Here is a 14,394-nt window from a genome sequence, read left to right on the forward strand (position 1 = left end):
AATAAATATCCTACTCTTGTGAATTTTCAGACGTTGTTCCTGAGTTTATTTGATAATTTACTTAAGAGTGAGGACAGGAGATGGAGCTGTGCCTAAAACAACATGGCTCTAACTTTATTTCCTGATGAGACCAAACAAACTGCACTTTGTATGAAACAAACAGTTGGACATTAATTAGACAACATACATAAATAATCTGTTTACAAACCACATGTTGTTCCACATCAGATCTGAATTAAACAACACTCAGACACTGTTACATAAATGACACTAATCAGAATCCAAACAGGAGACAAAGACCCGTCTGATGAGAAAACAGATTGGACGGACGAGAGAAGAAACATTTGTGTTTAAGAAAAAGTTTCTGACCTGATGTCTTATTCAAATATTTATTCAGTTTTAGTTTAGTTTAGTTAGTTTTTATTCCTCCACGCCGGTGACAGTCAGACCGGCAGCCATTTTGTTTTCGGGTTGTCCATCCATTGGTCCGTCTCATTCGCGTGAGCACAATATCTCAGGAACACCTTGAAAGAATTTCTTCATATTTGGTAAAAGCATTCACCTGGACTCAAGGAGGAACTGATTAGATTTTTGGTCAATGGTCAAGGTCAGTGTGACCTCACAAAACACTTTTTAGCCATTACTCAAGACTTCATAGCAATATTTTATATGACTCTGGATATATACATCCTCTGATATATGAAGATATATGATTATAATACATATGAAATACCCACAGTAAAATTTGTATATGTATAAATATTAAAAATATCTATGATTAATTTTTACATGGTAAAACATGTTGCAGCCATGTATTTTAACAATATATATTTAATCTATTAATGCAAGTTTATTAAAATAACATACATGTGAAAAAAACCTATATGTTTATGCATGATTTTATAATTAATTTTAAATTTAATGTCCACCTTCACATTCTCAGACTTTTAGACTCTACTGTTTATAAAAACATATAATGACAGGCTGTGGGATATATTTGTGTAACATGTAAAGTATGTCACCGAATTGCTCCAAAATCTTATAGGTTTTATGTATAGTTTTTTACATGTTTTTATTTAATATGTACATATATTACATATGTGTATATTTTATACAAGTGATGATCTGACTGTAGCTGTGAGATGTGGTTATGACGTCACAGATTAGATGACAGACTTCACCAGTGAACGTAGCCTTTGGTCACGATATAAACTAATATTTGTTTATTTATTTTTGTAAACGAACAATAAAACAGAAAAGACATTAAAGTATTAACAATTAATATTTAATATGAATGAATGTATATGTATTTGATACATGATTATTACATCATTATTGACTGATCAGTTACTAACGGTCACGTGACTGTGTTTCCCTGCTAACAACATGGCTGCCGAGGATCTGCCTTCTGAATTTGACGTTGTCATTCTGGGCACAGGTAAACCAACTCCTGGCTGTTGTTACGTGCTCTGACCCGGTTCGTGTGTGTGTGTGAACGTGCCTCTGATAACGGCTCGGATCAAAAGGTCCCGGAATCCCGTTTTAAACCGGTACGAACCGGGACACAGGCTGGGGGTAGCCGGGGCGTTAGCTAGCGGCTAACGGCCCATTCATTCTCAGTGACAGTTGTTAGCAGCTAACGCCCCGGCTGCGGTGTTAGCTCCGGGAAAAACATAATTAAAGTGTTACCGGACATCAGTCCGTTAACAAGCTGCTGACATGTTAGCAGCTTGTTAACGGAGCTGTCTCTGCTGCTAACGGTAGCACCGGGAGTTTCATCCTTCATGTTTCTTTGCCGCTCAGAGCTGTGGACTGACACTACTGTTAGCCCGTCGTGCTGCTAACATGCTAATGACAGCTGCCGTCACGTGATGCTAGCATGACACTAGACGTTAGCATCATTTACATTTACTCATTTATCAGACACTTTTATCCAAAGTGACGTAAAAGTGAAGAACATCACTGAAGCTTCAGTTCAGGAGAGATTTAGTATCGGTGTGAAGACGTTTATAGCAAGCTAACTGATGCTAACTGTGTTTATCTGGCTGTCATGAATCAGCACAGAGAGTGTGTGTGTGTGTGTGTGTGTGTGTGTGTGTGTGTGTCAGAATCAGCTTTATTGTGTGTTCATGTAAACAATGAATTTAAAGCTGAGCAGAAATATATAAAAGTAAACATATGACTGTTGTGTACACATAAAACATACACACGTAGGAACAACAAACATTGTGTACATATGAGTCAGCCTGCAGGAAACAGGTGGAGCCAGGTGTGATAAGTGACTTTATACACGACAGGTGGTCCTGTACAGTGTGTCTACCCGTTCATACAGTATATAAACAGTCTGATGTTGATTACATCAACCAGTGATTTCACAGTGTGAGTTTGTAACTGATGGTTTGTACACACTGGGGGCGGGGCTTGTATGCAGGTTATGTTACAGTCTGGAGGTTGATGGTTGGTTACAACATCAAACTATGACAATATGAACAAGTTTGTTTCAACTTACAGTATATCTTATAAAACATCCCGATATACTGCCCAGTTCCACTCTATAGATTATTGATAACAGACTATAGATTGTTGATGATAGACTGTATTGATTGTTTGTGCAGGTCTTGCTGAGTCGGTGGTAGCAGCAGCCTGTTCCAGAGTCGGACAGAGGGTTCTCCACCTCGACAGGTCAGTCCTGATACTGAAGCTATTATTGATAATTAATAAGTCATAAAGTGATGAGTGTGTGAGTCTCTGATCAATGGAGAGTTTAAAATTCAAGCTAATATGAAAATAAAATAAATGATAACTATACCTGCAGCAGTTTGTGTTTCTGTCAGGCTTTTATTGTGAAAGGTGTCTCTTCAGGATGAAGTGACAGCTTCCTGTGTGTGTTTTCAGGAAGAGTTATTATGCAGCGAACTGGGCCAGCTTCACCTTTAACGGCTTGCTCACCTGGATACAGCAGCACCATGTGAGTACAACGCTGTGCTCTGATTGGCTGATGAGCTCTGCTCCATGTTCCTGCAGAAAAACTACAAATATGGAGGATTTACTGCTGCTGACAGGAAGGAGGATGTGTTGTGGTGTTAAGTGACTCTCTGAGGGTTGATCAGATTATTGATCTGATTATTGATCAGATGGACAGTGTAAATCCATCAGTGATTGTTGTAGTGTGTGTGTCTGTTTGTCTGTTTTTGTAGGAGGAGTCTCAGCCTGAGGAGGTCCAGGATTGGTCGAGCCTGTTGCGGGAAGGGGAGGAGCTAATTTACCTGTCTACCTCTGACTCCGCCTCCATCAGTAACCTGCAAGTGTTTTGTTACAAAAGGTAAACTGCCAAGTCAGCGCAAGAGACATGTATTGTTTATTATTGATGATTGATTGATGTGTTTAGATTCAGTATTTTTTTCTCTCACAGGTAAAAGTTTGAAGGTTTTGAAAGGCTTTTAATGTGAAATGTCTTGTGCAGGAAGTGTTGTCATGTGACTGATAGAGATTCAGACTGTTCATCATTTTATCTCTTCATATCTCAGTTTTTGATCCTGTCCTCATGAGTGACCTGCAGGTGTGTTTGTTTCCAGTGAGGAAGATGAGGAGGAGGAAGCTCAGAGTCCCGATCCCCCAAACACCACAGAAGAAGAAACAGCAGCTGATGATGAAGATGCTATTAAAGAAACACCAGAGACAGAAACTGCAGGTTTGATTCTGATCAGTTATCAATAGTAAATATTGATTTGTCACTGAAACACTTCAGTGTCTTAAATCCTGGATCAAGATCCGGATCCACAGGAGGAGAATCAGTTCTTGTTTTTCTTCCAGATTCAAAGGACGAAGAAACGAAAGAGAAACCAGAGGAATCAGCTGATGAAGAGGAGACGGGGCAGGTGAGGAGGGAGGCTCAGTGATTGGATGAGATATTCTGACCAATCAGAGGCTCTATCATTTATTGTTAATTGATTAATAACTGTGCTGTAACAGCTCTGTATGATCGCTAATCAGAACAGATGTTTCGTCCAATCACAGGCTAGTCACTTAGAGGGGGAGGAGCCAAAGGCAGACAAGCCATGCCCTTCTACAGCTCAGAGCCAATCAGAGGCAACCAGGAAGAAGATCAGCTACGCTCAGCTGGTGAAGGAAGGACGCAGGTTCAACATCGACCTCGTCTCCAAGGTAACAGAATAGTTTATCAAAACGTAACCTAGCAACGGCCTATTTGTGTTTCTGTCTCAACATTCTGGCTCCAGCCAATTGTATCGCTCGCTGTGACTGACTGCCATCTCATTGGTTGGTGAAGTTGTTAAATGATTCAAAAGCAGTCGACACAGTTTCTGTCAGTTTCCATGACAACCATAACTTTACAATTCTTCTTCTTCTGCTCCAGCTGATGTATTCTCGCGGCTCATTGGTCGATCTGCTCATCAAATCAAACGTCAGTCGCTATGCAGAGTTCAAGAATGTCACCAGGATACTCACCTATCGCCACGGCAACGTGGAACAGGTGTGTACAAACTGTCTGTTTACCTGTCTGTCTCTTTGTGTCAGGTGCCCTTCAGTCAAGCTGATGTGTTACCTGTCTGTCTCTCAGGTGCCCCTCAGTCGAGCTGATGTGTTACCTGTCTGTCTGTTTACCTGTCTGTCTCTCAGGTGCCCTGCAGTCGAGCTGATGTGTTTGCGAGTCGTCAGCTGTCTGTGGTGGAGAAGAGGAAGTTGATGCGTTTCCTCACTTCCTGTTTGGAGGAGACGGAGGAGCAGCAAGGTGAGACATCTCTCCTGTCTACCTGCTGACATCAACCACCTTCTTACCATCAGGGCATTGTGGGTAATGTAGTACTGTATCTACCTCTTCCTACCAGCCTATAACGGTCGGCCATATTTGGAGTACCTGCGTGACCAGCAGCTGGGAGACAACCTGCAGCACTTCCTGCTTCACTCCATTGCCATGGTGACAGAGGACACACCCACAGAGGTGGGGCTTACCTCCACACGTCACTTCCTGCGCTGCCTAGGTCGCTACGGCAACACGCCTTTTCTGTTTCCTGTTTATGGCCTTGGAGAGATACCACAGTGTTTCTGTAGGTAAGAACCTGTCTGTCTGTCTACCTGTCTGTATACCTGTCTTACCTGTCTGTCTGTCAATCGTAATGATACTAATATTGCCTCTACCACTGTCACTACTACTGTTACTAATACCAGTACTACTGCTGTGTACTAAGTACCACATGAATGGATACTAGTAGTAGTAGTAGTAGTATTAGTACGCCTGTGTGCATTACTATTATTACTAGATAGTAGATTTATACCTCAGTGTATTGTCAGCTCTGTCTGACTCCTGTGGTCTTTAAGTTCTCCAGAGACAATCAGCTGGTTGTCATGGTGACGCTGCTGTCTCATTAGAGCAGCATGTGAATATTAATGAGGAGGGTGTCGCCCAGGGCTCAGCTCATTTACATATTAGATGATCTTCAGCGGATATTACTGCTCATCACACAAACATATCAGACACGGGGTTGTGTGAGGTAGTTACCTGTGCTCAGTGTCACCTGCAGTTGATCAGTGTAGGTACAGACGGTCAGTGGAATAAAAACATGTTGGATCCACTTAAAGAAACAATGTGAGTTCACACTGAATATCGTCACTGTCAGTGCACTGCAGTGCAGGTGTAGAGTGTAGTAATACAGAAGTAAAGCAGGTGAGAAACTTTAACAGTGAAGAACCAGCAGCTGCAGTTCCTCTAACGACCACTAGAGTCTGGCTCCAACAGTGAGTCAGTCCCCATAGACTCCCATGTTAAAATGTCCAACTTTACAGCAGAAATAAACATGTTTACAGCCTGGTACAAAAACTGTTTTGGTGTCTGGAGCTAATTTCCTCCTTCATGACACCTGTTTATATAACTCACCTGTTTATATAACTCACCTGTTTATAGAACTCACCTGTTTACATTTTATTAAGGACTAAAGTAATGGTGGATTGAGGGCGTGGCCTCTTTGAGTGACAGGTGGGTGAGTATATGCTCCTCTTTGCCCATATTTAGATTAGCTGGGAGTTAGGGGGAGGAGTCAGAAACTGCCAAGATGGCGACGGTGGAGCAGCTCACTCTGAGCTTCAGAAACCTGTGGCGTCCATCCTTATTTATAGTCTGTAGTAACTACCTCACACAACGTCTGATAACCTGAACTATCAGGTCGACTGTGAATAAACATTAAAACTAGTCTGCAGCAGAAATACTAGTCAGTTAAACTAGTTATAGATATAGTTAATATTTAGTTTATGAAGCTGGTGAACGGTTGTCTCATGACTCATAATCTTTAATCCAGATCGTCTCAGAGTCTGAACACACACTTTCACTCTGATGTAAAGTCATAACTTCAGCACAACTGTTTTTACTGACAAGGTTTTTTATTTTATTTCTTTACTTTTATTAGTCAAAAACTTTATGAAGAAAAACAATTTTATTCAGAAACTCACCTTTTTATTTGTTTATATAAAAGTCACATTTCTCTTTAGGTCATCGTTCTTATTCAGATCTTAAACACACACGCTTGATGTTTGTGTGTGTGCTGTAATTTTCCTGCAACTCCACAGTTAATGCTTTGTTTTCTTTTAATCAAGGACACACACACACACACACACACACACACACACACAGTTATTAACACATGATGACAGACGGATTGCTGAACATTTAATGTGTGCGAGAATGAAAGTCTGTTAAAGCTGCAGGGGAAAAGGTCGGTGTGTGTGTGTGTGTGTGTGTGTGTGTGTGTGTGTGTGTGTGTGTGTGTGTGTGTGTGTGTGTGTGTGTGTGTGTGTGTGTGTGAGTGTGTGTGTGTGAGAGTAGAGACTGTTTAATGTGAGACAGACTTTGATTTATGAAGTGAGCTGTAATTTGATTATGTTATTAATTAAAGGGGGTGGGGGGGTAGAGGCTGATGAGAGAGAGAAGCACAGCTAACTGTGATTAGCTGACACACCTGTCAATCAAGTAAACATGCCCTCAAACCCCTCTTCTTTAATAAAGCTGCCTCAGACACACACATGTGGACAAAAGTATGTGGACACCTGACCTCCGGTGTTGAGCCTTTGACTCTTATTAACACGTACTCAGTTCACCTGTAGATGTTTGTCGTGGTTCCTCTGTGCTGATTGGATAATACCTGTGACTCACCTGGTGCTGTGTGTTTCAGGATGTGTGCTGTGTTTGGAGGAATCTACTGTCTGAGACACTCGGTCCACTGTCTGCTGGTCGACAAGGACACCAACAGGTACCAGTACTACTCACTGCAGTACTCACAGTACTACTCACTGCACTACTCAGAATACTCCTCACTGCAGTACTCAGAGAACTACTCACTGCAGTACTCACAGTACTACTCACTGCAGTACTCACAGTACTACTCACTGCAGTACTTAGAGAACAACTCACTGCAGTACTCACAGTACTCCTAACTGCAGTACTCAGAGAACTACTCACTGCAGTACTCACAGTACTACTCACTGCAGTACTCACAGTACTACTCACTGCAGTACTCAGAGAACTACTCACTGCAGTACTCACAGTATTACTCACTGCAGTACTCACAGTACTACTCACTGCAGTACTCACAGTACTACTCACTGCAGTACTCAGAGAACTACTCACTGCAGTACTCACAGTACTACTCACTGCACTACTCAGAATACTCCTCACTGCAGTACTCAGAGAACAACTCACTGCAGTACTTAGAGAACAACTCACTGCAGTACTCACAGTACTCCTAACTGCAGTACTCAGAGAACTACTCACTGCAGTACTCACAGTACTACTCACTGCAGTACTCACAGTACTACTCACTGCAGTACTCACAGTACTACTTACTGCAGTACTCAGCCATTTACTAAAATCAAAAGTTCATTTTATTTCTCATTAATGTCACTCAGCATCTTGACAGAAAAAAACAGAAATGTAGAAATATTTGCAAATTTATTAAAAAAGAAAAAGTGAAATATCACATGGTCATAAGTATTCAGACCCTTTGCTCAGTATTGAGTAGAAGCACCTTTTGAGCTGGTACAGCCATGAGTCTTCTTGGGAATGATGCAACAAGTTTTTCACACCTGGATTTGGGATCCTCTGCCAGTCTTCCTTGCAGATCCAGTTCTGTCAGTTCTGATGGTGGACAGACATTTTCAGGTCTCTCCAGAGATGCTCAGTTGGGTTTAGGTCAGGGCTCTGGCTGGGCCAGTCAAGAATGGTCACAGAGTTGTTCCGACGCCCCTCCTTTGTTATTTTAGCTGTGTGCGGGTCATTGTCTTGTTGGAAGGTCTGGGAGTCCTTCATGTGTTTTTTGGCAAACTCTATGCGGCTTTCATATTCACTGAGGAGAAGCTTCTGTCGGGCCACTCTGCCATAAAGCCCCGACTGGTGGAGGAACTTTCTCCCATCTCCCTGCTGCATCTCTGGAGCTCAGCCACAGTGATCTTTGGGTTCTTCTTTACCTCTCACCAAGGCTCTTCTCCCACGATTGCTCAGTTTGGCTGGACGGCCAGGTCTAGGAAGAGTTCTGGTCATCCTGACCTTCTTCCATTTAAGGATTATGGAGGCCATCGGCTCTTAGGAACCTTGAGTGCTGCAGAAATTGTTTTGTAACCTTGGCCAGATCTGTGCCTTGACACGATACTGTCTCTGAGCTTCTTGGGCAGCTCCTTCGACCTCATGATTCTCATTTGCTCTGACATGCACTGTAAGGTCTTATATAGACAGGTGTGTGCCTTTCCTAATCAAGTCCAATCAGTTTAATTAAACACAGCTGGACTCCAATGAAGGAGTAGAACCATCTCAAGGAGGATCAGAAGAAATGGACAGCATGTGAGTTAAATATGAGTCACAGCAAAGGGTCTGAATACTTATGACCATGTGATATTTCACTTTTTCTTTTTTAATAAATTTGCAAAAATTTCTACATTTCTGTTTTTTCTGTCAAGATGCTGAGTGACATTAATGAGAAATAAAATGAACTTTTCTGATTTTAGCAAATGGCTGAAAAATTTAAAGGGGTCTGAATACTTTCCGTACCCACTGTATATTCATACGGCCACCAGCCACACCTTTCAAGCCAGTTACAGCTTTTAGTGGTTTATTGTCTATTATTTTACACAAAGTCTCACATCTCTCCACACTGAGTGAGGGAGGAGTGTTTGTTTCAGTGTCTGTGAACTAGGAAGAATATTTAAAGATATTAGAGGACAAAAACTGAAGAAATTCAAGAGACAAGTAACTAACAAAGGTGTGTGTGTGTGTGTGTGTGTGTGTGTGTCTGTGCGTGTGTGCGTGCATGTGTGTGTGTGCGTGTGTGTGTGCGTGTGTGTGTGTGATGGAGAGAGAGTGACCTTCCTGTTAAGAGCAGTGATTGGATGGTAATTTATGATCAGTGAAATATTCAATTTATGGAGAGGAAATGAACTCATAATTTAACCTCTGATCCTCTTCACACCTCCCTGCTCTCTCTCTGTGTCTCTCTGTGTCTCTCTCTCTCTCTCTCTCTGTGTGTCTCTCTCTCTCTGTGTCTCTCTCTCTCTCTCTCTCTCTCTCTCTCTCTGTGTCTCTCTGTGTCTCTCTCTCTGTGTCTCTCTCTCTGTGTCTCTCTCTCTGTGTCTCTCTCTCTCTCTCTCTCTCTCTCTGTGTCTCTCTCTCTGTGTCTCTCTCTCTCTCTCTCTCTCTCTCTGTGTCTCTCTGTGTCTCTCTCTCTCTGTGTGTCTCTCTCTCTCTGTCTCTCTCTCTCTCTCTGTCTCTCTCTCTGTCTCTCTGTCTCTCTCTCTGTCAGTGTCTCTCAATCATTGTTTGCTGCCCTGTTGGCTCCCTGATTAAATGATTGATTATCACACACATACGCACACAGGTCACCTATAGAAGGTCACACACACATCATCTGTTGTCATGGTGACATTAGCCTGTTAGCCAGGTTGGCAGGTTACCCCGTCTCTGGAGAGACATCAGAGAGGATGACATCATTAGTTAGAGTCCTGATCACCTGTGTCGATGAGTGGGTCAGATCAGCTGATCAATAACAACAATAACAAACCTCTGTAGAAGTCATGTATGTTCTTTATTCCTGCTGCTCTGTATTCTGTGTGTGTGTGTGTGTGTGTGTGTGTGTGTGTGTGTCAGAGGTTATGGATGAGCTTTTTTGCGCATCATTATTCCCAAAAATAGGTTTCAGCAGAAGGGGGGGAGGGGGCAGAGAGAGGACAGAGACAGACACTGAGAGAGAGACAGAGACTAAGTTTGGTGATGTCATAAAGCAGTGTGGGATCATGGGAGTTGTTGTCTTCTCCTGGTTTGATTCCTTCAGTGTCAGTGTTTCAGCAGCTGAATGATCCACAGAGGTCTCCTCCTCTCCACAACAAACACACCAGGGAGTAAAACCAGTAGACACAGGTTTACCTTTAAACATCAGAGACTCGCAGACGCTCTCCAGAGGACAGGACGTCTCCAGAGGACAGAGGACAGGACGTCTCCAGAGGACAGAGGACAGGACGTCTCCAGAGGACAGGACGTCTCCAGCAGCTGGAGCTGCGCAGCTTGTTTCTCTGAGAACTTCAGTTCCAGACGTGCGACGACTAAAATCATCTGGTTCAAATAACGAGCTGAAAGCAACGAGGTGGAAAAAGTGTCAGTGGCTTAAAACTAGATGAAAGTCAATGTTGAGCTTCTGTCGGACATGGATCATACAGGATATGATGTCATTAACCCTAACCAATGAAACGTCACCATGATTGAAATCACAGATTTTTCTGTTTGAGAATTGATGGAAACATTTGTGATAAAGTAAGAACACAACTCAACAACATATAGAACATAGAACACAGAACATATAGAACATATAGAACAGAGAATTCAGGTCCCCGTCAGGTGATTCCTGCCTCAGGTCTCTCTTCATGTGATCCAGACCGACTCCATGATGCTGGATCAGGTCTCTGTGGGCTCAGGACTCCTGGTTCTCCTGGTCTCTGGAGTTCTTGAACCCAGAACCTGAGACATGAAGAAGAGATGAAGGAGATGATGTCAGAGTCAGACCTGGTCTCGGAGTTCGCGTCTTCCTCAGGGTCATCGATGACATCACAGCCTTGTCTACTCCCTCTGTTTCAGGTGCAAGGCGGTGATTGACAGCAGAGGACAGCGAATCAGCTGCAGCCACTTCGTGGTGGAGGACAGCTACGTGGCGGGGGACCGGAAAAAGGTGGCCACACCCACCAGGTGAGGACCCTGTGCTCTCCGGAGAACCAGCTGGTTCCAGCTGATGTTCTTTGGTTCCAGCAGCTCTTCATGTTCTGAACCAGCTGGAGCTGCTTGGACCCGAGTCTGTGGAGCAGTTTGAATCCAAACTGATCAGAAGTCAGTTTTTTATCTATCACTGTTTGACAGAACATGATCAAAGGCTCATTCAAGAACACGATAAAGATGAAACAGTGTCATCCGTTTGTCATACGTCTGAATCCATTTACTCATCACACATCGTATGTTCACTGTCAGAGGTTTGTCAAGCAAGAAACAGAACCTGTGGAACTTCCTCTCAGAGGTTTTCAGAATAAAAGCTCAGGAGCTTAAAATAAAGCATTATTGCTGCAAAAAAAAAAAATTTCTAGACCAAATCTCTAAAGAGGAAGTGACTGTGGGCCGCCAGCTGTGGACCACTGGATCAGAACCTGACTCTGAACTTGTTTTAACAGCTGGAACCAGGAAGTTTTACAGTGTTTTCTGTTTGATCATTGATCAGCTGACACAGATCAATAACCAGCGTGTGTCTGCAGGTTCCTCAGCAGAGCCATCCTCATCACCGACGCCTCCGTTCTGCCCTCAGACTCAGACCAACAGGTGAGTCGTTCACCATATACATTGTGTTTAGCCTTTAGCGGCTAACAGGCTAACACCTGTCAGTCAGCTGTGACTGACAGGTGTTAGTTAGGTGTGAAACACTAGCAGCATTAACCAGCTGGTTAGACATGATGAGTTAACTGGTTAGTGTTTGAGGTCAGCGGTCACGGTGTCCTTCAGCCCCAGTGCATTATGGGACAGATTTCAGGACTGTAGAAGAAAAGAGACAAAGTCAAATAAAAGAGTCAATTACTGAACAGAGAGAAAATCCCACAGTTCACCACACACACACACACACACACACACACACACACACACACACACACACACACACACACACTAATTAGGTGTGAGTTAATATATAATATATATAATATAATATTGAAATATTGAATTAGGTTTGGTCAGAGAATTATGATGTTTCATAGAGCTTGTGTGTGTGTGTGTGTGTGTGTGTGTGTGTGGTGTGTGTGTGTGTGTGTGTGTGTGTGTGTGTGTGTGTGTGTTAGCCTGCAGTGTTCAGTAATAAGATGAGGCTAATCTGTTTTTTAACTCTGAGGAGGTTTTTCATTAATGACTTTTGTCTGTCTGCTCAGGTTTCCATGGTAACGGTTCCTCCAATAGCAGCAGGGTCTCCGGCAGTGAAGATGGTGGAGCTCTGTCCGTCCACGATGACCTGCATGCCTGGAACCTGTGAGTCAAACACACCTGGACTGTTACCTGAGGACACTGACCAGTCACGTCTCGTCCTCATGACTCTGACCATGTGACCACATCTCTTCTTCTCTTTAATAATCTCGTCAGTTTTGTACTTGAATGTTGTGATCTGCTCTAATACACATGAATTCTCTTTCATCTGAAGGTTGAATTATCTTCATGATTTTACAAATTCACCTTTATAACATCTCATTTCTTCTTCTTCTTTCTGTCTTATTTCATCTCGTCCAGTTTCACATGTTTCTTAAAATCTCATTATCATCATCATTTTATCTCATCTCACTTCATCACTTTGTTTCCAGTGTTTTATCTTTAGTCTCATTTATCTCAGTTCATCATCTCATTGTTTCATTCTGATCTTACTATGATTAAATCAAACAAATTCACTTCCTATAAGATTAAAAATATTACAGCTGCTATTTGCTGGATTGAAGGAGGTGTGTGAGGTCCTGGAGGAGGTCCTGGAGGAGGTGTGTGAGGTCCTTGAGGCGGTGTGTGAGGTCCTGGAGGAGGTGTGTGAGGTCCTGGAGGAGGTGTGTGAGGTCCTGGAGGAGATGTGTGAGGTCCTGGAGGAGGTGTGTGAGGTCCTGGAGGAGATGTGTGAGGTCCTAGAGGAGGTGTGTGAGGTCCTGGAGGAGATGTGTGAGGTCCAGCAGGAGGTGTGTGAGGTCCTGGAGGAGGTCCTGGAGGAGGTGTGTTAGGTCCTGGAGGAGGTGTGTGAGGTCCTGGAGGAGGTCCTGGAGGAGGTCCTGGAGGAGGTGTGTTAGGTCCTGGAGGAGGTGTGTGAGGTCCTGGAGGAGGTCCTGGAGGAGGTGTGTGAGGTCCTTGAGGCGGTGTGTGAGGTCCTGGAGGAGGTGTGTGAGGTCCTGGAGGAGGTGTGTTTTAGGTCCTGGAGGAGATGTGTGAGGTCCTAGAGGAGGTGTGTGAGGTCCTGGAGGAGGTGTGTGAGGTCCTGGAGGAGGTGTGTGAGGTCCTGGAGGAGGTCCTGGAGGAGGTGTGTTAGGTCCTGGAGGAGGTCCTGGAGGAGGTGTGTGAGGTCCTGGAGGAGATGTGTGAGGTCCTGGAGGAGGTGTGTGAGGTCCTGGAGGAGGTCCTGGAGGAGGTGTGTGAGGTCCTGGAGGAGGTGTGTTAGGTCCTGGAGGAGGTCCTGGAGGAGGTGTGTGAGGTCCTGGAGGAGATGTGTGAGGTCCTGGAGGAGGTGTGTTAGGTCCTGGAGGAGGTCCTGGAGGAGGTGTGTGAGGTCCTGGAGGAGATGTGTGAGGTCCTGGAGGAGGTGTGTGAGGTCCTGGAGGAGGTCCTGGAGGAGGTGTGTGAGGTCCTGGAGGAGGTCCTGGAGGAGATGTGTGAGGTCCTGGAGGAGGTGTGTGAGGTCCTGGAGGAGGTCCTGGAGGAGGTGTGTGAGGTCCTGGAGGAGGTCCTGGAGGCGGTGTGTGAGGTCCTGGAGGAGGTGTGTGAGGTCCTGGAGGAGGTCCTGGAGGCGGTGTGTGAGGTCCTGGAGGAGGTGTTGTGAGGTCCTGGAGGCGGTGTGTGAGGTCCTGGAGGAGGTCCTGGAGAGGTGTGTGAGGTCCTGGAGGAGGTCCTGGAGGAGGTGTGTGAGGTCCTGGAGGAGGTCCTGGAGGAGATGTGTGAGGTCCTGGAGGAGGTGTGTGAGGTCCTGGAGGAGGTCCTGGAGGAGGTGTGTGAGGTCCTGGAGGAGGTCCTGGAGGCGGTGTGTGAGGTCCTGGAGGAGGTGTGTGAGGTCCTGGAGGAGGTCCTGGAGGCGGTGTGTGAGGTCCTGGAGGAGGTGTGTGAGGTCCTTTAGACGGTGTGTGAGGTCCTGGAGGAGGTCC

The 14,394-nt window shown here is 44.4% G+C and overlaps 1 protein-coding gene across 1 annotated transcript in view; it reads left to right on the plus strand.

Moving 5' to 3' along the window:
* The first annotated feature begins 1,350 nt into the window (after window positions 1-1,350).
* The window catches only part of chm (CHM Rab escort protein), a 19,807-nt gene continuing 6,763 nt past the window's right edge, over window positions 1,351-14,394 (plus strand). Inside the window, exons 1-14 of the mRNA XM_056397433.1 lie at window positions 1,351-1,438; window positions 2,616-2,682; window positions 2,896-2,968; window positions 3,198-3,322; window positions 3,576-3,691; window positions 3,814-3,878; window positions 4,018-4,164; window positions 4,376-4,492; window positions 4,639-4,750; window positions 4,848-5,070; window positions 7,182-7,259; window positions 11,123-11,230; window positions 11,785-11,848; window positions 12,445-12,541. Of these exons, the coding sequence (XP_056253408.1) occupies window positions 1,387-1,438; window positions 2,616-2,682; window positions 2,896-2,968; window positions 3,198-3,322; window positions 3,576-3,691; window positions 3,814-3,878; window positions 4,018-4,164; window positions 4,376-4,492; window positions 4,639-4,750; window positions 4,848-5,070; window positions 7,182-7,259; window positions 11,123-11,230; window positions 11,785-11,848; window positions 12,445-12,541 (1,444 nt within the window). The 5' untranslated portion in view covers window positions 1,351-1,386. The remainder of the gene's footprint in view (window positions 1,439-2,615; window positions 2,683-2,895; window positions 2,969-3,197; window positions 3,323-3,575; window positions 3,692-3,813; window positions 3,879-4,017; window positions 4,165-4,375; window positions 4,493-4,638; window positions 4,751-4,847; window positions 5,071-7,181; window positions 7,260-11,122; window positions 11,231-11,784; window positions 11,849-12,444; window positions 12,542-14,394) is intronic.

Source organism: Seriola aureovittata, chromosome 15, assembly GCF_021018895.1.
Source record: "Seriola aureovittata isolate HTS-2021-v1 ecotype China chromosome 15, ASM2101889v1, whole genome shotgun sequence".
Lineage (NCBI taxonomy): Eukaryota > Metazoa > Chordata > Actinopteri > Carangiformes > Carangidae > Seriola > Seriola aureovittata.